We start from the raw sequence: 20,032 nt of genomic DNA, 5'->3' as shown, positions 1-20,032 counted from the left end.
CTTTGCTCCTTTATCATCCCACCGTGTCCATTGCATGTTTATTGTGTTTTTCAGTCGGTTTCAGTTTAGCGCCTCCCTGCCCATGTTTGCAAACAAGACTTTAGCGAGAGACCGTGCAAAGTCCATCCAGCTGTGCCCAACATGATCAGCTGACATTAAAGGTTGCCTTGTCCTTTAAAAAAGATTGTATTTACATCCAGAAAAAAATGCATTATCTTTCAATGAAACATTTGATGTCATACAAAACGTCGCTCGAGGTACATAATACATGTAATTATTTTCATATCGTCTAAGTGACTTACTACTTGTCATGTAAACAAACAGAGGACACAAAAATCACCACTTCCAAAAAAAAAAAAAAAATCGATAAGATAAAGATAACCAAAACACGAGCGTTTTTGTTGTTTTTATTCGTTGAAACGTTTTCAACGCAACTGTATCATTCAGGTGACTTCAAACGCACGGGAAGAGCGCATCTGATTGGCTGACCTATATATTCAGAACGCCTCTTTCTGGATTGTGATTGGTCGAGGGCGGTTTGTTTTGCGCCATATGACGTATAAGACACTTCCTCAAAAAATACAGTAAACAAATCTACGGACTATTTTCGGTTGCGACATATTCTGCACGGTGGCTTGTTTGAGTTTTGGAAATTACAAGGCTTTCGGTTAAAATCGCACGGCTGGGCTTTAGAGCAGGTCGACAGGAGGAACACAAAGGAGGGAACTGCAGGAAAAGCCGCACGTTTGTTTGGTTGAGTGCGCTCAAAGTGAGCTCAGTGAATGCTCAGGCTTCATGCCGTTTAGTTGAGCACGCTTCTCTTCTGGTGACAATACCGGGAACAGCGTTTGTCTTGAAGAAATCATTCATATATAGGTGAGGCCTTTTTTTATTGTTGCCTAGCATTTCAAATAGAGCGAGCATGTTAGAAAGGTTCTACTGTGAAACGGATCCACTCATGGGTTGATAACCTGTATACTGTGCTGAAATTGTGAAGAAACTATATCACTTGGATATGTAGAGGAGGTTAGTTTAAAACGCTAATTTAGCGTGCATCTAGTCGCGCGAGTTGGTGAGATTTTCCAGTAGTGATTGGAAGTCCGAATCAATTCCATGACTCGGTTCCTTCGAACAGTTCATTAAAAAAACGATTCAGTTCTTTTAAGCTGTGACGATTTTATTTCATTGCGTGGTCCCCGACACATTTTTTCTTTCTTTCTATATTTAGCCTGTATGTGATGATATTATTGTAATTTCGTGTCTTCGGATTCATTTTGTTGCAGCGGTGATTCATCTAATAAAAAGCTATTTAGAACCTAATAATTTACATTTGTAATTTGAATGGTGATGTTACATTTAAATACGTTTAATTTGAATTTACATTTAAATAAATGTTTTGGCACGTTCTAATGTAATGCTATTACGGATTGACACAAAGTGAATTACTTTACAGTAAGCTTTATTTGTAATATTTTGCAATTTGCAAAATTAGATTTTTGCCCCATCACTGACATTCTGGCTCACTGCAAATTTAGCTGAATATTAACGTTTTCGGCCCATGACGAATAGGTTTTGTACACCGGTTCAACCGAATTGTTGAAAGCACCCGACTCCTATGAACGATTCGTTCACGAGTCGTGCATCGCTATTTTTCAGCTGTTTTGTGGGCCGAGCTGTAGCACTGAAGTTCATAAAAACCGAAACTAAAATCGTGAGCTGTGGAGATTTGGTGATTTTTGAAAGATTTTATAACACCATATTTTATCTAAAGCTGTGGCATAGTTATCCATTAGGCCTACCTCTCACTCCTGTTTACCCTCGTGCCTGGCGGGCCATATATGGGGTAACTACAGTGTGGGCAGCCAAGCAAAGTAGGTCATGTGGATGTTTCCTTTTTTCCTGGTATATCTCTGAAAAAAGGATATGAAATATGAGATGATATTAAAACGCTTTTCAAACACCTAAACAAAAGAATTGCTGTAAATGTCACATCCAGCATGCCTAAAATCAATCTGAAAGCATTTAGTCTGCTTTTATGTTCACAACATTACTGGTTGATGTCAATGCCATGCTTCTTAACTACGCAAAACTATTTGGCAACCTCGCCATGAACTGTGTTGGCAGTCAAAGCTGCTTTGCAGCATTTTCATGGTCAGATTCAGACGAGAAGGTGCAGCAGGATTTTTTTTTTTTTATCTTTGCAGATATGATCTGACATTGTTTTTGTTTGTCTGTGTTCTTCGAAGACATGGTGAAGCAGACCAAGGCCAAAACTTTCCAGGCCTATCTGGACTCCTGTCACCGTCGCTACAGCTGCGTCCACTGCCGTGCACACCTGGCCAACCATGATGACCTAATTTCAAAGGTGAGAGTTACTTTGTGTGACTTTTGTGGCACATTTACAGCTAGAATTATGATGCTGTTTGCGTTAGACTCGCATGTTTGTCTATTTTCAGTCATTTCAAGGCAGCCAAGGACGCGCCTACCTGTTCAATTCTGTGTGAGTATCCCTTCTGGAAAATAAATCTCAGAAATTAGATCACATTCGTGATATAATATTTTGCAAATATTTTGCTTAACTGTTACTGTAACTGTAATTTTGTGATTTTTAGGGTGAATGTAGGTTGTGGTCCAGCAGAGGAAAGGCTGCTGCTGACCGGTCTTCATGCTGTGGCTGATATTTACTGTGAGAACTGCCACACCACACTGGGCTGGAAATATGTAAGTGTATTTTATGTTTTAAGAAAATGAAATGACATGCCTAAATGACTTATCATTACCCTACAGTTTGATCACAATTTTTTTCCCCCTCTTTCTCCCTTCCTCTACAGGAGCAGGCATTTGAGTTAAGTCAGAAGTATAAGGAGGGGAAGTTTATTATTGAATTATCTCACATGATTAAGGATAATGGCTGGGACTGAAGACTTCAGCCTTTGCTTTAACTTGCTGTCACCGCTTGCAATGGCATGAGATATGCTTTCTTTTATATATGTATCTTGGGTGATTGTTTTGTGTGTGTGTTTTGTTTTTTTTATGTGTTTTGAGGTGTGCTTGTGTGCAAGACAGGCTTAGGAGAAACTGTGCTAAAATTCTTATCAACCACTTAAATCCAGTTTTAAAAAATTCTTGATTTTTGTTGGGATTTTGACACAAGCCCTCAAATTCTCCCGATTAAGTGCAATTCATGAGGTTTAAACAAAGTGTGATGAAAATGCCACGATCCAATGACTTTTTATTCAATTCCTTTTTACTTTAAAGAACGAGGTCTTTGTGAACGAGGTAGTGTGAGTGAAATTATTTTACTATATGTGTTTTGTGTGTGTGGCTTAGAGAGGATTATGTGCAATATGCGTGTGAGAGAGTTTGCATAAAGGATGATTCATGCCTCCAAATTCAGTAATTTCGGTTGAATCCATCTTTTAATTTACCAAGTCACTGAGGAATCCCAACAAACGAACATCTGCTCAAGTTTGTTTGTGTGTGTGTGTGTTTGTCTGTGTGTGCGAGTATGAAAGGGCAAACATCAGGCTTATTGGCTGTAGAATAGAGATGGTCCACAGTTAAGACACTTCACTTACAGCTTATAAGATGTAATTCATTTTTATGTTCATCTTGTTTGTGCATTTTGTCTATGATAAATGTTGTAAGTATAATCTGACATTTGAGGAGCATGTACAGAGACATTGATCTGATCATGCTAGAGCAGACATGCCATGTAAATGTGTTTATGATTGTGTAGCAAAGTATTTCTTTGAATGCTAAACCATTAATGTGTATGACATTAACCTGAATTCTTTACATTAAAGTATGGGGTAAATAAAAACTTGTCATGGTTTTTTTTTTTTTTTTTTCCCCACTTTATTATTTTTCACCTCCATTGAAATTAGGTTAGGAAGTTAATTTTTAACATTTAAATGGCATTAAAAAGTATACATTATAAACAAAGTACACAGTATACAATTGTACATAGGACATTTTCATTGTGCAGTGATCACAAGTATTATGGACTTTTTAATGAGTCCGTAATACTTGTGATCTAATATATTTTTGCACATATATTGATACACACACACACACAAAATATATATATTTTTATATATATATATATATATATATATATATATATATTATAAAATGATTAGCATGGCACCTTCATACTACAGTTGTAATGAAAGAAGTTTCTCAAATGAATTAGCCAAATGGCTCACCTCACAAACTTCTGAAGTACAAAGGGCCAACTCCCAAATGATTAATTGTTATATAATACTCTACAGACGACGTGGTTTATAAACAGGGTTTATAAATAGCCAAGGCGGAAACAAGAAACCGCCTTTCTGCCCTAATTATCAGAAACAACGCGAGCAAAACGGAATAATAAAGACTACAACTCCCACAATGCCCTGCAAAACACCGGTGACGTGGCCAGCGTTAACCAGCGGACCGGGGCGATTTGAACTTCATTTGGATGTGAGTAATATTCTCTGTCTTTTCTTACATTTCATACAATTTTGCCAGTCGATTTTACTTTGTACACGATAAAACACGCTGCTTTATTACAGCCCATAATTTTACATCACGATGTCTGGGAAAATCAAAAGCAGGAGTGCTGCAAATGCCGACACAGTATCTGGCAGTGTGTCTTGCGACGAGCGCATCTTACGGGACTGCCATCAGATGTACATCAATCCGGAAAGCGGTTAGAAAAAAAAATCCCTTTATAAACGACTACATTCTCATTCATTTATTTGCTTTAGTAAGGTATTAGGTCTGTCTCCATGCGTGAGTGAGAGGTGCTAACAGTAGCCGGATAGCTAAAACGCCGGTTGTTGGTTTGACAATTATTCACTTCAGAGTGCCAGGAGCATTTCACCCTTTTGCTTTCATTACATTCTTTACCTTAATACATAAAGTTTAATTGTGTAAAGGTTTTTTTTTTTTTGGCTGTGATTGTTACTCAGTGGGTGACATTAAAGTTTAGTTTACCCAAAAATGTAGGTCAGTTTACCCAAAAATTTTAATTCAGTCTCTAAACCTGAATTAAAAATAAATGACTTTCTTTTCCAGTCCAGTTCGTCTAACCAGTAATTCCTTTGTGCTACAGGACTAATAACAATCGCTCAAACTGTTGGGGTGACCTTGCTGCCTCCCCGGAAAAAGATAACTGTGATGTTGATGGGGAACCACTCAGCTGGAAAGAGCAGCTTTATCAATTGGTAGGATATTATATACACGGATTGCAACTTTATACTCAGATTAGTGCGAGACTGAGAAAGCATGTTTTTATTCTGCAGGTATGTGGAGGAGCATATACAAAGGACAGGGGTCGCTATAGAGACGCAGGGCTTCAGCTTTGTTACCAGTGGGCGAAAGAGGGAATCGCTCACCGTAAGCATGGCCCACCCATACATTTTTTTTATTAAAGTTTTGTGTGTTTGGGGATGAAATTGGCATTACTGATATAAATGCATTTCACCTTTTAATGTATAACAACTGTTGTGTTGGTTTTAGGGAAATGCAACGCTCCATCTCTATCCGCACTTCAAACCACTGCAAGACTTTAAAGGTTTGTTGTTGAATTTTGGAAAGTGTAATAAAAGCAACGCTACAAGCTTATAGGTTTACATTGCAAATGTGCATAAATTTGTCTGAAACGCAACTTTCTCTTAATTTCAGGGGTTTCAGAATACCTTGGCACTGAGATTTGCACTTCACGACAGAAACGTTTCAGCTTGGTGACTTTTGTTGATACTCCTGGTCTGGTGGATGGTGATATGAAGTACCCCTTTGACGTGGACCAAGCTGTTCTGTGGCTCGGTGTGTGTTTGTCTTCAGTTATTTGTGTGTTTAGGAGTTGACATTGATATGTTGATTGCATGTGTATATATTTAGCGTATGTTTATGATCCTAATAAATATATATATATATATATATATATATATATATATATAAAAATATGTCTCTGTATTCTACCTGTCTACACCAGGTGAGCTCTGTGACCTGATCCTGGTCTTCTTTGACCCAATGGGACAGGCTTTATGCAAGCGAACGCTCAGCATTGTAGAGAAACTGAATGAGAAGCAAGGGGACCGTCTTCGTTTTTATCTCAGTAAAGCTGACGAGGCTGGAGGAGAGTCTGATCGACAAGTAAACTGCTCTGATACACACTAATCTTCACTGTTAGGTTTTATTTTGCATGTACAGTACCGTTCAAAGCCATTCTCTTCTGCTCACCAAGGCTGCATTTGTTTGATCAAAAATACAGTAATAATGTGAATTATAAAATATTAATACAATTTTTAAATTAGCTTTTTATTCTAATATATTTTAAAATATTAAATGTGAATATCTTTTAAAAATAAACAATTTATTCCTGTGATGGCAAATCTGAAAGTCTAGATTCTAGTCTAGACACTAAATAAACCGCATTTATTTGAAATAGAAATCTTTTGCAACATTATAAATGTCTTTACTATCATTTCCATCAATCCAAAATGTCCTTACTGAATAAGCTAATTTCATTTAAAAAAAAAAAAAAAATCTTACTGACCCCAGACTTTTGAATGGTGGTGTATGTGACTGTTTCAAGGGATTGTAAAGGAGAAGATCTTTAAAGGATTATAGTCTGACTTCTTGATTATGGCACATTGATGCCTGTGTTATTGGTTATTTCAGAGAGTTATGATGCAGATTGTGCAGGAGCTTTGCAAGCGTCCGGGACTCAACAAGTGTGGCTTTGACATGCCCACCATCTACGTTCCCAACCCTAATAAGGTATCATAAACCTTTCAGCTTCTCGCCATTTAATGTGACAAACACTTTATCTTTTTTGTAAGTGAAGAATATTAAAGTATCTTTCCTCACTGTCTCCATCATCAGCCCAGCCGATGTGTCAATCAGATTGAGGAGGTGTGTCGGACTATAGAAAAGACCATTAACCAGACTGTGCAGAACACGCTTAACTCATTGGAGAAGGACTGTAACCTCATCACTGAGGCCATCACTGAGACACTTGATAATGACAGGTAGTGAATTCTTGGCTTGGCATTTGCCTATACATTTTGTGTACATATGTAATGTTTATTAGATGTCAAATGTCAAATAACAGTTGCCATTGTGCATTTTACTCTCTGTAGGCACTGCAGTATAGAGAACCGTCGAGCACGTTTTAAGGGTTGTTTGCTGGGCATGCTGGGTTTCACTGTGCCCCTAGTGCTGCTCGTCATCCTGGTGCTTGGCAGCCTCTCCAGGGAAGTACTGGAGCTCATGCTGGGAAATAACGGCACAGAGGCACTGTCGCTATATGTGGTTAGTATGGATATGCATTTGTGTGTGTGTGTGTGTGTGTGTGTGTGTGTGTGTTTCTGTTGTAGATACTGATGTAAGTGTGGGTTTGTGTGTTCAGGCTCCTGCAGTGAAGGCGTTTGAGTCCCTGTCAGTGGAAGTGCAGCTGTACAGTTGTGCTGGACTGGTGCTGTTGTCCTTCATCTTTCTCCTCCTTGCGCGCTTCTCTTTCAGGTGAAAAAGCAGATTATAAACTTATACATGCAGACACTTGTAGTTAAAAGGGATAGTTTAGCCAAAAATGAAAATTGACATTTACTCACCCTTTTCCTAAGTGGCTTTTTCTGTGGTGCACAAAATGAAATAGTTACCAGAATGTTCACAGTCAAGCTCCAAAAATGACAAAACACAGTTTTATTTATTTTTTTAGAGCTGCAGCAGAGGGGAAGATTAGTGAATAATGTTGTGAGCCTTGGAATATAGTGCAGAATTTTTATGGACTATTATTAATAATAATAATAATAATAATAATAATAATAATAATAAAAATAAAAATAATTAATAATATTATTAAAGACCTGGCAGTATATATATATATATATATATATATATATATATAAATCTTTTTTTTTTTTTTTTTTTTTATATATAAATAGTGTGCAAGTTTTATGGTCTATATCAAGGGTTTTCCAAACTCGGTCCTGGAAGGCCACTGTCATGCAGAGTTTAGCTCCAACTTGCCACAACACACCTGCCTGGAAGTTTCCTGTATGCCTAAAAACCTTGATTATGTGGTTCAGGTGTGTTTAATTGGGGTTGGAGCTGAACTCTGCAGGACAGTGGCCCTCCAGGAGCAGGATTGGACACCCCTGGTCTATATAATCTTATTCTAATGCATGCCCCTGTAAACCATATACTTTTATTGTGTGGAAAAGCTTCAGCATTTTGCTAAGTGTGTGTGTTCTCTTTTTCCTCTTCATTCCACTTTTAGAACTAAACCAACACTCTCTGGGAAACAAAAGAGACAGCTTCAGGAAAAACTGGAGTATGTCCAAGAGGTGGTCAAGACCAAAAAGGTATAGTGTGCATTTGTTGTTGTTGACACATCTAAAGACGGCTACAGTGGAGACTGACTCATCTAATGATTCGCTTGTATGTTTTTGCAGAAAAATCTCTATGAGGAGTACCTGCGTCAGAGTGTGGGTGATCAGGACATGAACTGAGAGGGAATCTACAATTCAAAGATCTGGATAGGAAGAAAACAGCTCCCAGAAGTACCACTAAACTGCATCTAATCATTCCTGTAATGTAGTTGACACAGATGAGCCATTTTATGGGCATTTAGTTACACACTACTGCTCCTGGAAGCTCTGTCTTCCAGCATTAAATAATGGAGCTGTGGACTAAAACCGTTTTATTTTTATTATTATTTTTTTTTTTTAGTCTCATTGCAATAAAACAATTGTACTGCAAAGGTTAATTAAAGGGCCACGTTATGAGATTGGACCTAATGCTCTGAAATATCATGTTGTTGTGCATTAGCAGCTTTTAAAGTCATTCTCCTTTTCTCTGATTTGTACCTAAAATACTTATTGTATTATATGGTAAATTACCACAATGGCTGAAGAATAAGGAGCCCTTCATATATGGCATGAAATTCTAATGACACCTAGTATTTATTCACATCATTGTCAATTTTAATAGAAATATTGAAGCTGGCTTTTGTATACCACGGTTTCCTACATTTTTATGTCAACGTATTGCTGTTACGATAATAAAATATAATAAATGTATGTGTATTTGGTTTCATTGCCATTCAGGAACTCACAAACCAAGGACTTGAAAGATTCCTAACTAGGTCAAAGTCAACATCCAAATCCACTCTGGAATCTGTTGCATTATTGTGCGTGTCTGTGCATTACTGATGTTTAAAAAAAAAAAATCATGTTTCAGATTCTTTGTTTTGCTGTAATTTTTGTATTTTAGATGTTATGAAATCTGAATGTTATATTTTCATGTGTCCATTATTGTCCTGAGCCCAAATCGGTGGAGTAAAATTTCTCAGTCAGGGCTTTTAAATCAGTTGAGTATTTTAATTATTTAATTATACTTTTTTCCGGCCCTAAGAATAATCAGGCTGATATAGTTGTATTTAGTTCAACGGTTCCCATTTAAAATAGGAAATCTTCTATATGAAAAAGAGACAATATGAAAGCACCTTGATAACATTAAAGGGTTAGTTCACCCAAAAATGAAAATAATGTCATTTATTACTCACCCTCATGTCGTTCTACACCCGTAAGACCTTCATTCATCTTCTGAACACAAATTAAGATATTTTTGATTAAATCCGATGGCTCAGTGAGGCCTGCATTCAAAGCAATGACATTTCTTCTCTCAAGATCCATAAAGGTACTAAAAACATATTTAAAACATTTCATGCGAGTTCAGTAGTTCTACCTTAATATTATAAAGCGACGAGAATATTTTTGTGCGCCAAAAAAAAACATTATAACGGAGCTTTGCGAATCGAATCAGTGACTCGGAGCGCCAAAGTCACGTGATTTCAGCAGTTTAGCCATTTGATAGGAGATCCGAATCACTGATTCGATTCGTAAAGCTCCGAAGCAGTGTTTTGAAATCGGCCCATCACTATATTGTTGAAAAGTCGTTATTTTTTTTATTTTTTATTTTTTGGCGCACAAAAATATTCTCGTAGCTTTATAATATTAAGGTAGAACTACTGAACTCGCATGAACTGTTTTAAATATGTTTTTAGTACCTTTATGGATCTTGAGAGAGGAAATTTCATTGCTGTGAATGCAGGCCTCACTGAGCCATCGGATTTAATCAAAAATATCTTAATTTGTGTTCAGAAGATGAATGAAGATCTTACGGGTGTAGAACGACATGAGGGTGAGTAATAAATGACATTATTTTCATTTTTGGGTGAACTAACCCTTTAATTTGTGATTTATAAGTAATAACTAGCAACTATTGCGGAAAAATAGTTGACATGGCTATTATAAATGTATATGTAATAAACAACCTGCGGTGTCTACACAATTGTTTTATTTAGTTATTTATTTATTTTTTATTCATTCGTTTTTGTAATTGAACAATAATGAGTTCTGAAAAACATTCAACCTCATGGATTTGCATATATTTTCAATGAAGACAGCATGGGATGCGTCTCAAAATCTAGCGAGCTGCCTACCTAGACAGCATCACAGGCGCGTTCTCAGTCATCTGACGCCTATGAGGCCCAAAAGCGCGGTCTGCGTAGCCAGTTCACTAGATTTTAAGCCAATCCGTGTGTGTGTGTTTGTGGCTCTAGGGAGGATGGTTAGGTAATATCCGCAGGATTGAACCGGGGAAAGTTGTTTCCTGAACTCTTGGTGCAGTTTGTTGAAGCCCGGCCCTGCAGCACTTCACACAGGAAAAGGAAGACGGATGCAGACGCAGGGAAAAATATCGAAACGAAAAGAAAATATCGAGACAAATGACGTGAAACCATGGAAGTGGCGGACACACCAGCATCGCGCAGTGAGGAGAATGATGGTATGAACAAACAGTACATGTTAAATTACAGTATAAATATAAAGGTTTGTGTCGATGTAAACACATTTTTGTCAGTTATTCCGAGATTTGTTGCTATTAAATCCGTAAGTAATGATCATTTGAGCTCGACGTGCAAACATATCCAATCATGTACGTTAGCTGGAACAGCTTTTAAATAAAGCGTACCGCATTGTATTTTACATATATGCATTTAACAAAAATTGTGGACAGTTTTCTATTGATACGAATAGCAGCAAACCGGTGCAGCATAAATCAACAGGTGTTTAGAATCACTATGTAAGACTTTCTGACATGTCATGTCAGGTTTAAATCTTGAATAGGCATTGGACAAATCAAATCAAGTCCTCTTAGGGTTAATCTGCTTTCGGCAAAATCCATCTTGTTAATGAAGTAGAGCTCTTTCATGTGTGTCACTTATCTGTCATGCGCGTGTTTTCACATTATGCACCTGTTTTAAATGATTCTTTAAAAATAAGACGGTGGATAGATAACAAAGGGAACAAGGCTATTTGGAAGAGTTTCAGAAGTCCTTCTGTATTGTTTCCCTGCAGTAGAAGACCTGCAGACGCAGCTAATCGAGTGCCGAGCTCAGCTGGAACACTGGCAGGGTGTGGCGAGGATCTGTGAGCTTAGCAAACAGGAGGAGTTGCAGGAACTGCAAAAACAATGCGACCAGGAGATTCAGTCCTTGCAGGAGGCTCTGAGAGGTGAGGAGTGAGAGGGAGGAGTATGGTCACCTAAGGTGGAGGTTCTACCCCATGGTGACGTATATATCCGAGTGAAGCGGCTTCTCAAACAAGAAAAATGTAGGGCAGGACTTGATTTTGTCCATCGGGAATTGATTGGATCATTGGATAGATGTGCTTTTTTATTGCTGCAATCTCATGTGAGTGACCGATTGTCAAACATTGTCAATTGATTTGCAAATCACAATCCCTCTTTCGGCATCATCTCTTCTCTGATGACGTGTTTACTGGCGTGAGGGCGGGACAATCGGTCACTCACATGGGATCACAGCAATAGCAAACCACAACCATCCAATCAATTCCCCATGGACAAAATGAAGTCCCATCCTACTTTTTTCCTCTTCTTTTTTTAAACTTGGATTTACATCACAGTAGAAAAGAACATACTATCACAAGTTCACTTCTAACTGCCTCTCTGACGAGAAAAAATTTAGGTTTTTCTTTTGGGAATTGATTGTATCGTTTTTGTCATTTGCTAGTTGCTCTGAGTGACAAGGGTGCTGGAAGGGAGGGATTATTGTCATGCACTCGCATCGGTGCACACGTCATCAAAGAAATGTTGTTGCGAGGGGAAGTTTATGTTTTTGATCAAAGATTAAGAGGGCATGTGAATTTGAAAAAAAAAATGATGGTGATGTACTCGGATAAATCATTTAAAATAAACACGACAGTATTCCATAAAAAAATAAGAAGGGTCCGTTTTGGTTTTATGGTGACTTTAAAGGAGTCTATAGAATTTGGAACTGTATTCTCTGTCTCCTGTTTTATAGTAATTCTTCATTGCGAGTTAACATAATTGAAAAATGACTTAAATTTTGGTCTGTTCATTACACAAAGCTGTTATAATATGTCAGAAGACTTCTGACACAAATCATATGGACTACTTTTATGATACTTTTATGAAGTTACTTTAGTGTTTCACAGAAAAAATAACAGCATACAGATTTAAAAGAGTAAAATCAAAATTGGCCTTATTTTTTTAAATGCATTTTTTGGTTTTATTGTGAATGATTCATCTGTGCATTTATTTTTTGACCTCATTATCTATTTTATTTTTGCGTAGAATATCGAGTGCACAGATAACAAGCCCATTCACCACAATTTGAGACTCCACATATTATTGCCCTAATTAAAAACTTAACCAATTATGTACAATAAAGTAGTAAAATAAAATACCTGACAAAAAAAAATTAAAACAGAAGTCAATAAATGATAAATAAAATTTGATATAAAATATGTAAATAAAAGGGTGTTCTTAGCTTTACTGTCTGTAGAATTTACCATAAAATTGTAAAGGGTAAAGCCTTTTGCAGTGGCATCGGAATGACTTTGTTATTTTCAATCAAAATGTGATATGAATCACTTCTCTCACTTCCTTCACATCCAGTTCCTCTATTATTTTCCCATCTTAGAAACAGCTGCTCAGTATGAGGCCAGAATATCTGTTTTGCAGTCAGAGCGAGCACAGTGGAGGAGAGCCGCTCTGCCCCATGACACTAAGGTCTGTGTGTTTCTGCGTCCCTCCTCTTTTTCTTTTTTTTCTCTGTTATCCATTGACTTAGGCCAAGACATAAGTACTGGTGTTTTTTGACATGTCTCAAAAAGGGAAACAAGTATTATTTCTTTCAGTGTGTGTATTATAATGCACTTAAGTCCCTCTTTCACTTTTAGTGTTTTTTTTTTTTTTTTAAATCATTTCTCGATTCACATTGTGCATGCAGGGCTTCTTTAAAAAGGGCAAGCTGGAGGGTACCTCTCCCCCCAGTGAGGGGCCACAGGGTGACTCCTCTCCCCCACGAGGTTCTGACCATGAGGGCTCAGGGTCAGACTCTGATCCACTGGAGCTGTTGGCAGAGACGTCAGATGCAGAGACAACAGGCCTTATGATGGACTACTTCCCCCAGCATTGTGACTCTGCCTCCCTGTCTTCTTTCTCTCTGGACACGCCCTCCATGCCACGACATGCGCACCCTCAAGATGACACCGCCTCCCTGGTGTCCACAGGAACGCTGGTGCCTGAAGCAATCTACCTGCCACCACCAGGACACAGACTGGTCACACATACCGACTGGGACAAATTGCAAGCACATGTCAGTATACTTCTATTCTTTCTAGCAGGTTTCCCATGGCCATGAAAAAAATGTATCAGGAAATTTTAAAACTGCAGTTACCAGGCCTGGAAATTAACAAAATACTAAAAAGTAATGGAAAGTTTTTCTAATTACGCTTGGCTCTAAAATATTTTATCAACTAAAAATTCTAGTAAGATGCAAACGATTGGAAACATTATGGACATTTATCAGTCAAAAAGTGTGGGACATTTCTAGCCTGTTGTTTGTTAAAGGTGCTGTAAGTAGATCTTGAACTATGCTATTGGACATTGTTGATATTTGAATTCAACCCAAACAATCCCACCACACTCTTCATTGCTCCGCCTCCAAAACTCACACTCCAATTAACCACCCTGGTCTCGAACCCCGGCCCAATCGCTGCTGGCATGTGAGGCGAGTGCACTATCAATGACGCTAAACACCACATTCTCTAGCGGCCGTCAGTGTGCAGTAGTTTAACTGCACAACTCTCACTATCTGGCCACTGTTACACACGCAATGCGAGTGGATGTGTTTATCACAGCTGACGCACAACAAAATGCTTCACGAAAAATAAAGCACAGTTGATGAACGAACGACAAGAAAGCACAAAAAAATGAACGTACAGTACACAAGAGTAAATAAAAACAAGAGTTCGTTGTTAGTCGCAAACAGCACAGCAGCTCCAGACAATCAAAATCCAGTGTTACTCACATGAATAGCGGGATCAAAGCAGCCTCTGCATCTGTTTTCAGGCCTTCCCGCTTAGCTCTCTCCAGCACTGGAAAGCTTTTCTAATATAAACGTGGGTCCTAAAGCGCTTGCCCAGTCATAAACCTTCATTCCAGTGATATTCTTTTGAGCTCTTACGTATTGTGTCCCATCTCTCGTTCTGCAGGGGTTGTTTTTTTTTATTATTTTCAAATCTCCCTCTTGCTCGCTCTTTCTCCTCGACCGTCATACGCCCCCTAATGCTGATTGGTTACACGTTTGTTGTTGGTATCAGCCGACTAACTGAGTATGAGGTCTCTGTGGAACAAAAGTGGGCGTTTCGGTATTTGTAGGTGTTTTCAAACTGGTGGGTGTTTATATATCATGCAATGAACAGTGTATTTGAAATATTACTGAGTCCCCCTTTAAAGGTGCAGTGTAAATTTTAGCGGCATCTGGTGGTGAGGTTGCGAATTGCAACCAACAGCTTAGTCCACCGCTCACCCCTCCCTTTCAAAGCACATAGAGAAGTTACGGTGGCCGACACAGGACAAAGATGTCGTTGTCTGAGACAACAGAGAGTAGCCAGTCAAGCAAGCGCACTCTGTAGAGCAGTTTGTCCGTTTAGGGCTACTGTAGAAACATGCCGGCGCAAAATGGCGACTTAACACATAAGGGGACCCGCGGTGTGTGTAGATAGAAATGGCTCATTCTAAGGTAATAAAAGCATAACAGATCATTATGTAAGGTCTTTATACACCACTGAAAACATAGTTATGTTTATTATATTGAATTTCTGTCAATAGATCCTCCTAAATATTACACACTGGACCTTTAATCAGTGCACTGGAGATAATTGATGTCAATGCATGATTTCACCGTCTCTCAACTAACTTGTTGAATCTTTTACCATGGCATTTTTAGCTTGTAGAGCTTCAAGAGGAGGTGACAACACTTCGAAAGCAGAAAGCTGATCTGGAGAGAGAACTGGATGTGCAAAGCACAGAGACACAAAAACAGGTACAGAAACTTTCAGTTCCTGTGTTTCGCCACAGGTCTTTTTTTGCAAAAAGGAACGGACAAATTCAAAAGCACAGATATGCAAAAAATTATTTTACTACCTCTTATGTCTGGATTGCATTGCACTCATGAACTGTATACTCCTCTTTGCAAGATACAGAAATAGTGATACAGCTTTATGCAATATACTACTGTTCAAAGCTTTAGAGTCGGTGAGATTTAAGTTTAGTCTATTTTAATATATATTTTAAAATGTAAATTATTCCTGTAATTCAAAGTTGAATTTTTTACCATCATTACTCCAGTCTTCAGAGTCACATGATCCTTCAGAAATTATGATGATTTGCTGCTCAATTTCTTATTTCATGCTGAAAACAGTTGTGCTGCTTAATATTTTTGTGAAAAACAAAATATTCTTTAATATAATATACATTATATATATATATATTTTTTTTTTTTCCAATGTGGCTTAATTTTTCTCAGATTTAGCATGTCTGCAGATGATTACTTGCAAAACAAATTCTCATATATTGATATCTTTGTGTTTTTGTTTCTTGCAGTTGACATTGCTTCAGTCTCAGGTGCAGACTTCTGAGTCCCTCCTTCAAGACCTACAGAAATCTTTTAGCCAGTCACAAAATGCCGTTCAGAGCAGATTGGTGAGTAGCAGGTTGTCCAATCAAATGGCAGCATTAGCAGGACTCCATAAGCCAACATCCTGATAAGATCACAAACTCTTTAAGTGTCTGCACTGCATGTATTTTTTTCACCCAGGCAGAGCTGTCTTACTCTCAGAAGAGAGTCTGTAATGAACTCTCCAAGTTGAAAGGTGAAGACACTGATGTGGATGAAAGTAGCCTGCCACCCCCCAGTCCAACACTAGAGGTATGCGATTGTGTATGTTTACAAGTGGATTTGATAAAAGGAGGCCAGAGGTGTGGAAGAATTGAATGTTATTTGTGTATTTGTGTTAATGAGTCTTTAAGTCGGTGTATATCTCCACACATAGGCAGCCCACTGTGAGGAGAGGCTTCGTATTGAAATAGTCAACCTACAGGAACAGCTGGAGACACGCACAGAGGAGAGCGGTCTGTCTATAATATATTATTACATTACATTCACATTTATGCATTTGGCAGATGCTTTTATCCAGAAAGTGACTTGCATCGCATTCATGCTGTACAGTTTCGCACAATAAAACCTTTTAATCTTTTCTACCTTACCATTTGTCCTGTTTGTTGAAGATTCTGTTTTCTCTGCACTGATGCATTTGTTCTCCTCTCCCACCTCCTCTCCTCATCTTTCTCATCACATCTGATCATCCAGAGATTTTAGAAGGTAAGTCACATATACTTTGACTTTTAGTCAGTAGTGTAGTTCCTAGTTGTTATTTGAGGGTAGGTGATGATATTCTAGTGTTCCCAGTGTCGGCTTGTTATTAAAATCTCTCTCTCTCTCTCTCTCTCTCTCTCTCTCTCTCTCTGTCTCTGTCTCTGTCTCTCTGTCTCTCTCTCTCTCTCTCTCTCTCTCTCTCTCTCTCTCTCTCTCTCTCTCTCAGTCAAGCTTGCCAGCCTGACAGTAGAGACGGACCGCATACAGATCCAAAGGGAAAAGGTATGCCTGCCTTTAATTCTTAGGTGTTATTTCTTGTGGGACTAGCTAGTATTCAAAAATCTTTTTTTTTTTTTTTCTCAATCAAATCAGTCCTTCAAGACGTTTTTTGAATGACAAATCCCATTTGCATGTTTGTACTTCAGTGCCATTGTGTGTGTATATGTGTGTGTGTGTGTATATATATATATATATATAATATATATAATATGAGATAATGAGACCATGTGACAACAATGTAGCCTAGTGCTATTGTATAATGTATAACCGTTTCAGATACTATTCAGTGTATGTACTATGCAGTATTCCAGTGAGAACGTAGCCATTGTTCCATCTGTGTGTGCAGCTGGAGGCTGAGCTGCAGGAGTGTCGCGTGGAGGTGCAGGGTCTGCGAGTCGCGCTTGCTCACATTCAGAAAGAGAACAAATCTCACATTCACGAGAAGGTAGGCCTGCATCTTGGTGTATATAATTGAATATGATTGAATTTGATTATAAAGTAGTTTACATCTCTCTATATCTTTCAGGCGGTGTTACAGCAGCAGTGTTTAGAGTGTCGCAGTCAGGTGATCAGTCTGCGCTCTCTACTAGACACTAGTCAGGCTGTGCAGAAGGATTTTGTGCAGCTGTCACAGTCACTGCAGGTACTGCACTGATTTAGGATCCGTGTGAATTTCTTACGCTGATTTATCTATTTTGCATAAACACTGCAGTCTCTGTTTACATGATCAATTGTTGATGATTCACATAAGGCTATGCTCTCACTATATGATTTGTACTCTGATTTTGCTATTGCAGACAGATCTTTGAGGTCTGCGACTAAAGATTTAAGCATGAGCAGTTCAGAGATTAAATTTTTGAATTTCTTGACGTCACATATGATATTTTCAAGATTGTTTGGATTTATTGCTACATTCTTGTAGTGTAAGTCATGCAACAGTGATGTATCTCAGTCAGTGAGAGAGCATAAGGCAGGAGGGAGCCTGGACAAAAAACAACTTTCAATAAACATATTAAGCGAGTAAAAAATTAAGGGGTTGTTGGGGAAAAAATGCCTCTCAGTTCATTCCTTTTGTATTTATTTGTGTGTTTGTGTGATTTATCATATTTTATTATTGTGTTCTGTTTTTATAAAATATTTGATTAAAAATACAACAATTTAAAATTGTACACCCCAACATTCATATTAAATTACACATTGCGTAATATTTTTATGATTAGAAAAAATATGCCCTCATAAAAGTAATTAGTTTTTTGTAGTTAATTAGTTTTTGCCACTGACTTGAATGTCCTGCTGCAATTTTTATAGTGAAGTCACAGTTCTTTACTTTATAACTGTGACAGTTTGTTTTTTACCTTATTGACTTTGTATTAAAAATAGTTTTTGCATTTTCTCTCTCTGCGTTCTCAGGTGAAATTAGAGCAGATTCGGCAAGCAGAATCATTGAACCAAGTCAAGCAGATTCTAGGGGAAGAGATTGAGGAAGAAACTGATTTACCTGCAGATGCCACATGAAACAATAAATATAAGAACAGGTGACTTTTTTGGGCAGACCAAAAGGAAGAGACTCTGTGGGCAAAGAGGTGGTCCTCAGAAAGGGCCAAACTGAGGTTGGCTGCCTAAAAAAATGCATTGACATGAAGACTAAACGGCCACTCCTGCACACATGGGTTCATAATGCTTCTAATGATCTCAAAACATACAGGATAAACATGATTCCTTATCAATCTGGACAAATTGGAATTGCTAATACTTGAATTTTGTGAAATGCTAACTACTGTCTATACTAGACTTAGTGCTACTGCAGTGTGATTTGTATATTGCTGGCCTAATCCTTCTTTCCTGATAGACACTGACAGATATATATTACTCATTACCAGCACCTGTCACCAGCAAAATCAAAACCAAAAACATACTGGTGATTGAGACTGGGGGCAATTGTAACTTTTTTTCCTTTATAATAAACTACTATAGATCTACCTGCCAAATCTATGTGCCAAAGTAACAGTACCATTAATAAACATATATTGATAAAGACTATCATAATATCAAATATTATTACATATGGCTTTAATTACTGAATATAATATTTTTCTCCTTTACATGGTGCTAAACTATTTTATTAGCTGTGTAAAAAAAAAAAAAAAAATTTAAAGTAAAAGTCTAAGTGGGTAATGAATTATAATTGTTAGAAATGAAATGCATCCTTTTTACGAAAATATTTTATTATTTAATATACATTTTAAGTGTAACTAGTTTTTGACTAGATACGAGTCTAATGATGTTTAGTAAAATTACTAGTGAAATCCTGCTTATTTGTGTGATTAAATCTTTCAATTCATACAATTTTTATTCATAACTACTGTTACAATTGCCCCTGACCGTGATGAAATAATTTATGCTTACCACCAGCAACAGTATTAGCATACTCCTTCTGTTCACTTAAAACCAAAAGGTAAAATATATATTAAAGTAAATACATTAACTTTAAACTGCATAAGAAAATATTACACCTCAAAAAATATTTTTATACCTTACATTTTTTTTGTTGTTGTTGAAACATTCTCTTAAAGTGAAATGTTCAAACTTATTGTTCTCAGGCAGAGCAAGAACCAAGTATGTACTGAAAAGTGTCATCACTTAAGAATAAATGTTTGTGTATTACACCCCCCCCCCCACCCCACTATAGTACTATCTACCCTACAATAATGATTTGTGCATTCAATTCATGGCCAAAGTCACTTTACTGGAAAGAGCCATCATTTCATTATGAAGTATCTGGTGCCTGAGCCAATGAGCAGCAGAAGATCAATGATATGTTAATGATATATGATAAAACACTAAATCTGCTTGACTGGGGCTAATAAATGTAGCACAATGTTAGTAACAATTTTGAATGCATTACATATGAAAAATTAAGAATAAACTAAAAAATGGTGTCAGACCACACTTGCTTTTTTATACACATCTTTATTTTAAGAATAGCATTTT

At 37.5% G+C, this 20,032-nt stretch overlaps 3 protein-coding genes across 4 annotated transcripts; all 3 read left to right on the top strand.

The window, feature by feature from the left end:
• Window positions 1–529: 529 nt before the first annotated feature.
• Window positions 530–3,823, top strand: ypel3 (yippee-like 3). The gene is made up of 5 exons (XM_051888411.1): window positions 530–876; window positions 2,247–2,365; window positions 2,457–2,500; window positions 2,613–2,721; window positions 2,832–3,823. Exons 2-5 carry the CDS (start codon window positions 2,249–2,251, stop codon window positions 2,919–2,921), a joined length of 360 nt encoding a protein of 119 aa, XP_051744371.1. The 5' UTR covers window positions 530–876; window positions 2,247–2,248; the 3' UTR covers window positions 2,922–3,823.
• A 480-nt stretch (window positions 3,824–4,303) lies between these two features.
• si:ch211-11k18.4 (uncharacterized) lies at window positions 4,304–9,074 on the top strand. Its single transcript, XM_051888400.1, has 13 exons — window positions 4,304–4,467; window positions 4,560–4,696; window positions 5,102–5,213; window positions 5,292–5,385; window positions 5,509–5,563; window positions 5,674–5,814; window positions 5,984–6,144; window positions 6,673–6,771; window positions 6,877–7,022; window positions 7,134–7,305; window positions 7,403–7,515; window positions 8,273–8,357; window positions 8,448–9,074. The coding sequence occupies exons 2-13, from the start codon at window positions 4,579–4,581 to the stop codon at window positions 8,502–8,504; spliced, it is 1,353 nt and encodes a 450-aa protein (XP_051744360.1). The 5' UTR covers window positions 4,304–4,467; window positions 4,560–4,578; the 3' UTR covers window positions 8,505–9,074.
• A 1,515-nt stretch (window positions 9,075–10,589) lies between these two features.
• On the top strand, window positions 10,590–19,985 carry rabep2 (rabaptin, RAB GTPase binding effector protein 2). 2 transcript variants are annotated; one of them, XM_051888405.1, is made up of 13 exons: window positions 10,624–10,842; window positions 11,418–11,570; window positions 13,022–13,110; window positions 13,331–13,699; window positions 15,335–15,430; window positions 15,991–16,089; window positions 16,205–16,315; window positions 16,440–16,518; window positions 16,757–16,768; window positions 16,989–17,044; window positions 17,388–17,486; window positions 17,568–17,684; window positions 18,452–19,985. In XM_051888405.1, the coding sequence occupies exons 1-13, from the start codon at window positions 10,797–10,799 to the stop codon at window positions 18,554–18,556; spliced, it is 1,431 nt and encodes a 476-aa protein (XP_051744365.1). In that variant the 5' UTR covers window positions 10,624–10,796; the 3' UTR covers window positions 18,557–19,985. The 2 variants fall into 2 exon arrangements, 1 of the variants encoding a protein (XP_051744365.1); XR_007929279.1 differs by having other exon boundaries at window positions 10,590–10,842; window positions 11,415–11,570; window positions 16,440–16,768.
• The last annotated feature ends 47 nt before the right edge of the window (window positions 19,986–20,032 follow it).

The sequence above is a fragment of the Ctenopharyngodon idella genome, chromosome 3 (genome assembly GCF_019924925.1).
Source record: "Ctenopharyngodon idella isolate HZGC_01 chromosome 3, HZGC01, whole genome shotgun sequence".
Lineage (NCBI taxonomy): Eukaryota > Metazoa > Chordata > Actinopteri > Cypriniformes > Xenocyprididae > Ctenopharyngodon > Ctenopharyngodon idella.
Note: the sequence above shows the minus strand (reverse complement) of the source record. Positions and strands in the feature narration are given on the sequence as shown.

Excerpts from the sequence above, each read along its gene's own strand:
- ypel3 (XM_051888411.1), top strand. The coding sequence starts at position 2,249 with ATGGTGAAGCAGACCAAGGCCAAAACTTTCCAGGCCTATCTGGACTCC. Across the intron at positions 2,366-2,456 it reads ATGATGACCTAATTTCAAAG|TCATTTCAAGGCAGCCAAGG; the intron begins GTGAGAGTTACT and ends GTCTATTTTCAG. Across the intron at positions 2,501-2,612 it reads GCCTACCTGTTCAATTCTGT|GGTGAATGTAGGTTGTGGTC; the intron begins GTGAGTATCCCT and ends TGTGATTTTTAG.
- si:ch211-11k18.4 (XM_051888400.1), top strand. The coding sequence starts at position 4,579 with ATGTCTGGGAAAATCAAAAGCAGGAGTGCTGCAAATGCCGACACAGTA. Across the intron at positions 7,306-7,402 it reads AGGCACTGTCGCTATATGTG|GCTCCTGCAGTGAAGGCGTT; the intron begins GTTAGTATGGAT and ends TTGTGTGTTCAG. Across the intron at positions 7,516-8,272 it reads CTTGCGCGCTTCTCTTTCAG|AACTAAACCAACACTCTCTG; the intron begins GTGAAAAAGCAG and ends TTCCACTTTTAG.
- rabep2 (XM_051888405.1), top strand. The coding sequence starts at position 10,797 with ATGGAAGTGGCGGACACACCAGCATCGCGCAGTGAGGAGAATGATG. Across the intron at positions 11,571-13,021 it reads CTTGCAGGAGGCTCTGAGAG|AAACAGCTGCTCAGTATGAG; the intron begins GTGAGGAGTGAG and ends TTCCCATCTTAG. Across the intron at positions 16,316-16,439 it reads CCCCCAGTCCAACACTAGAG|GCAGCCCACTGTGAGGAGAG; the intron begins GTATGCGATTGT and ends CTCCACACATAG.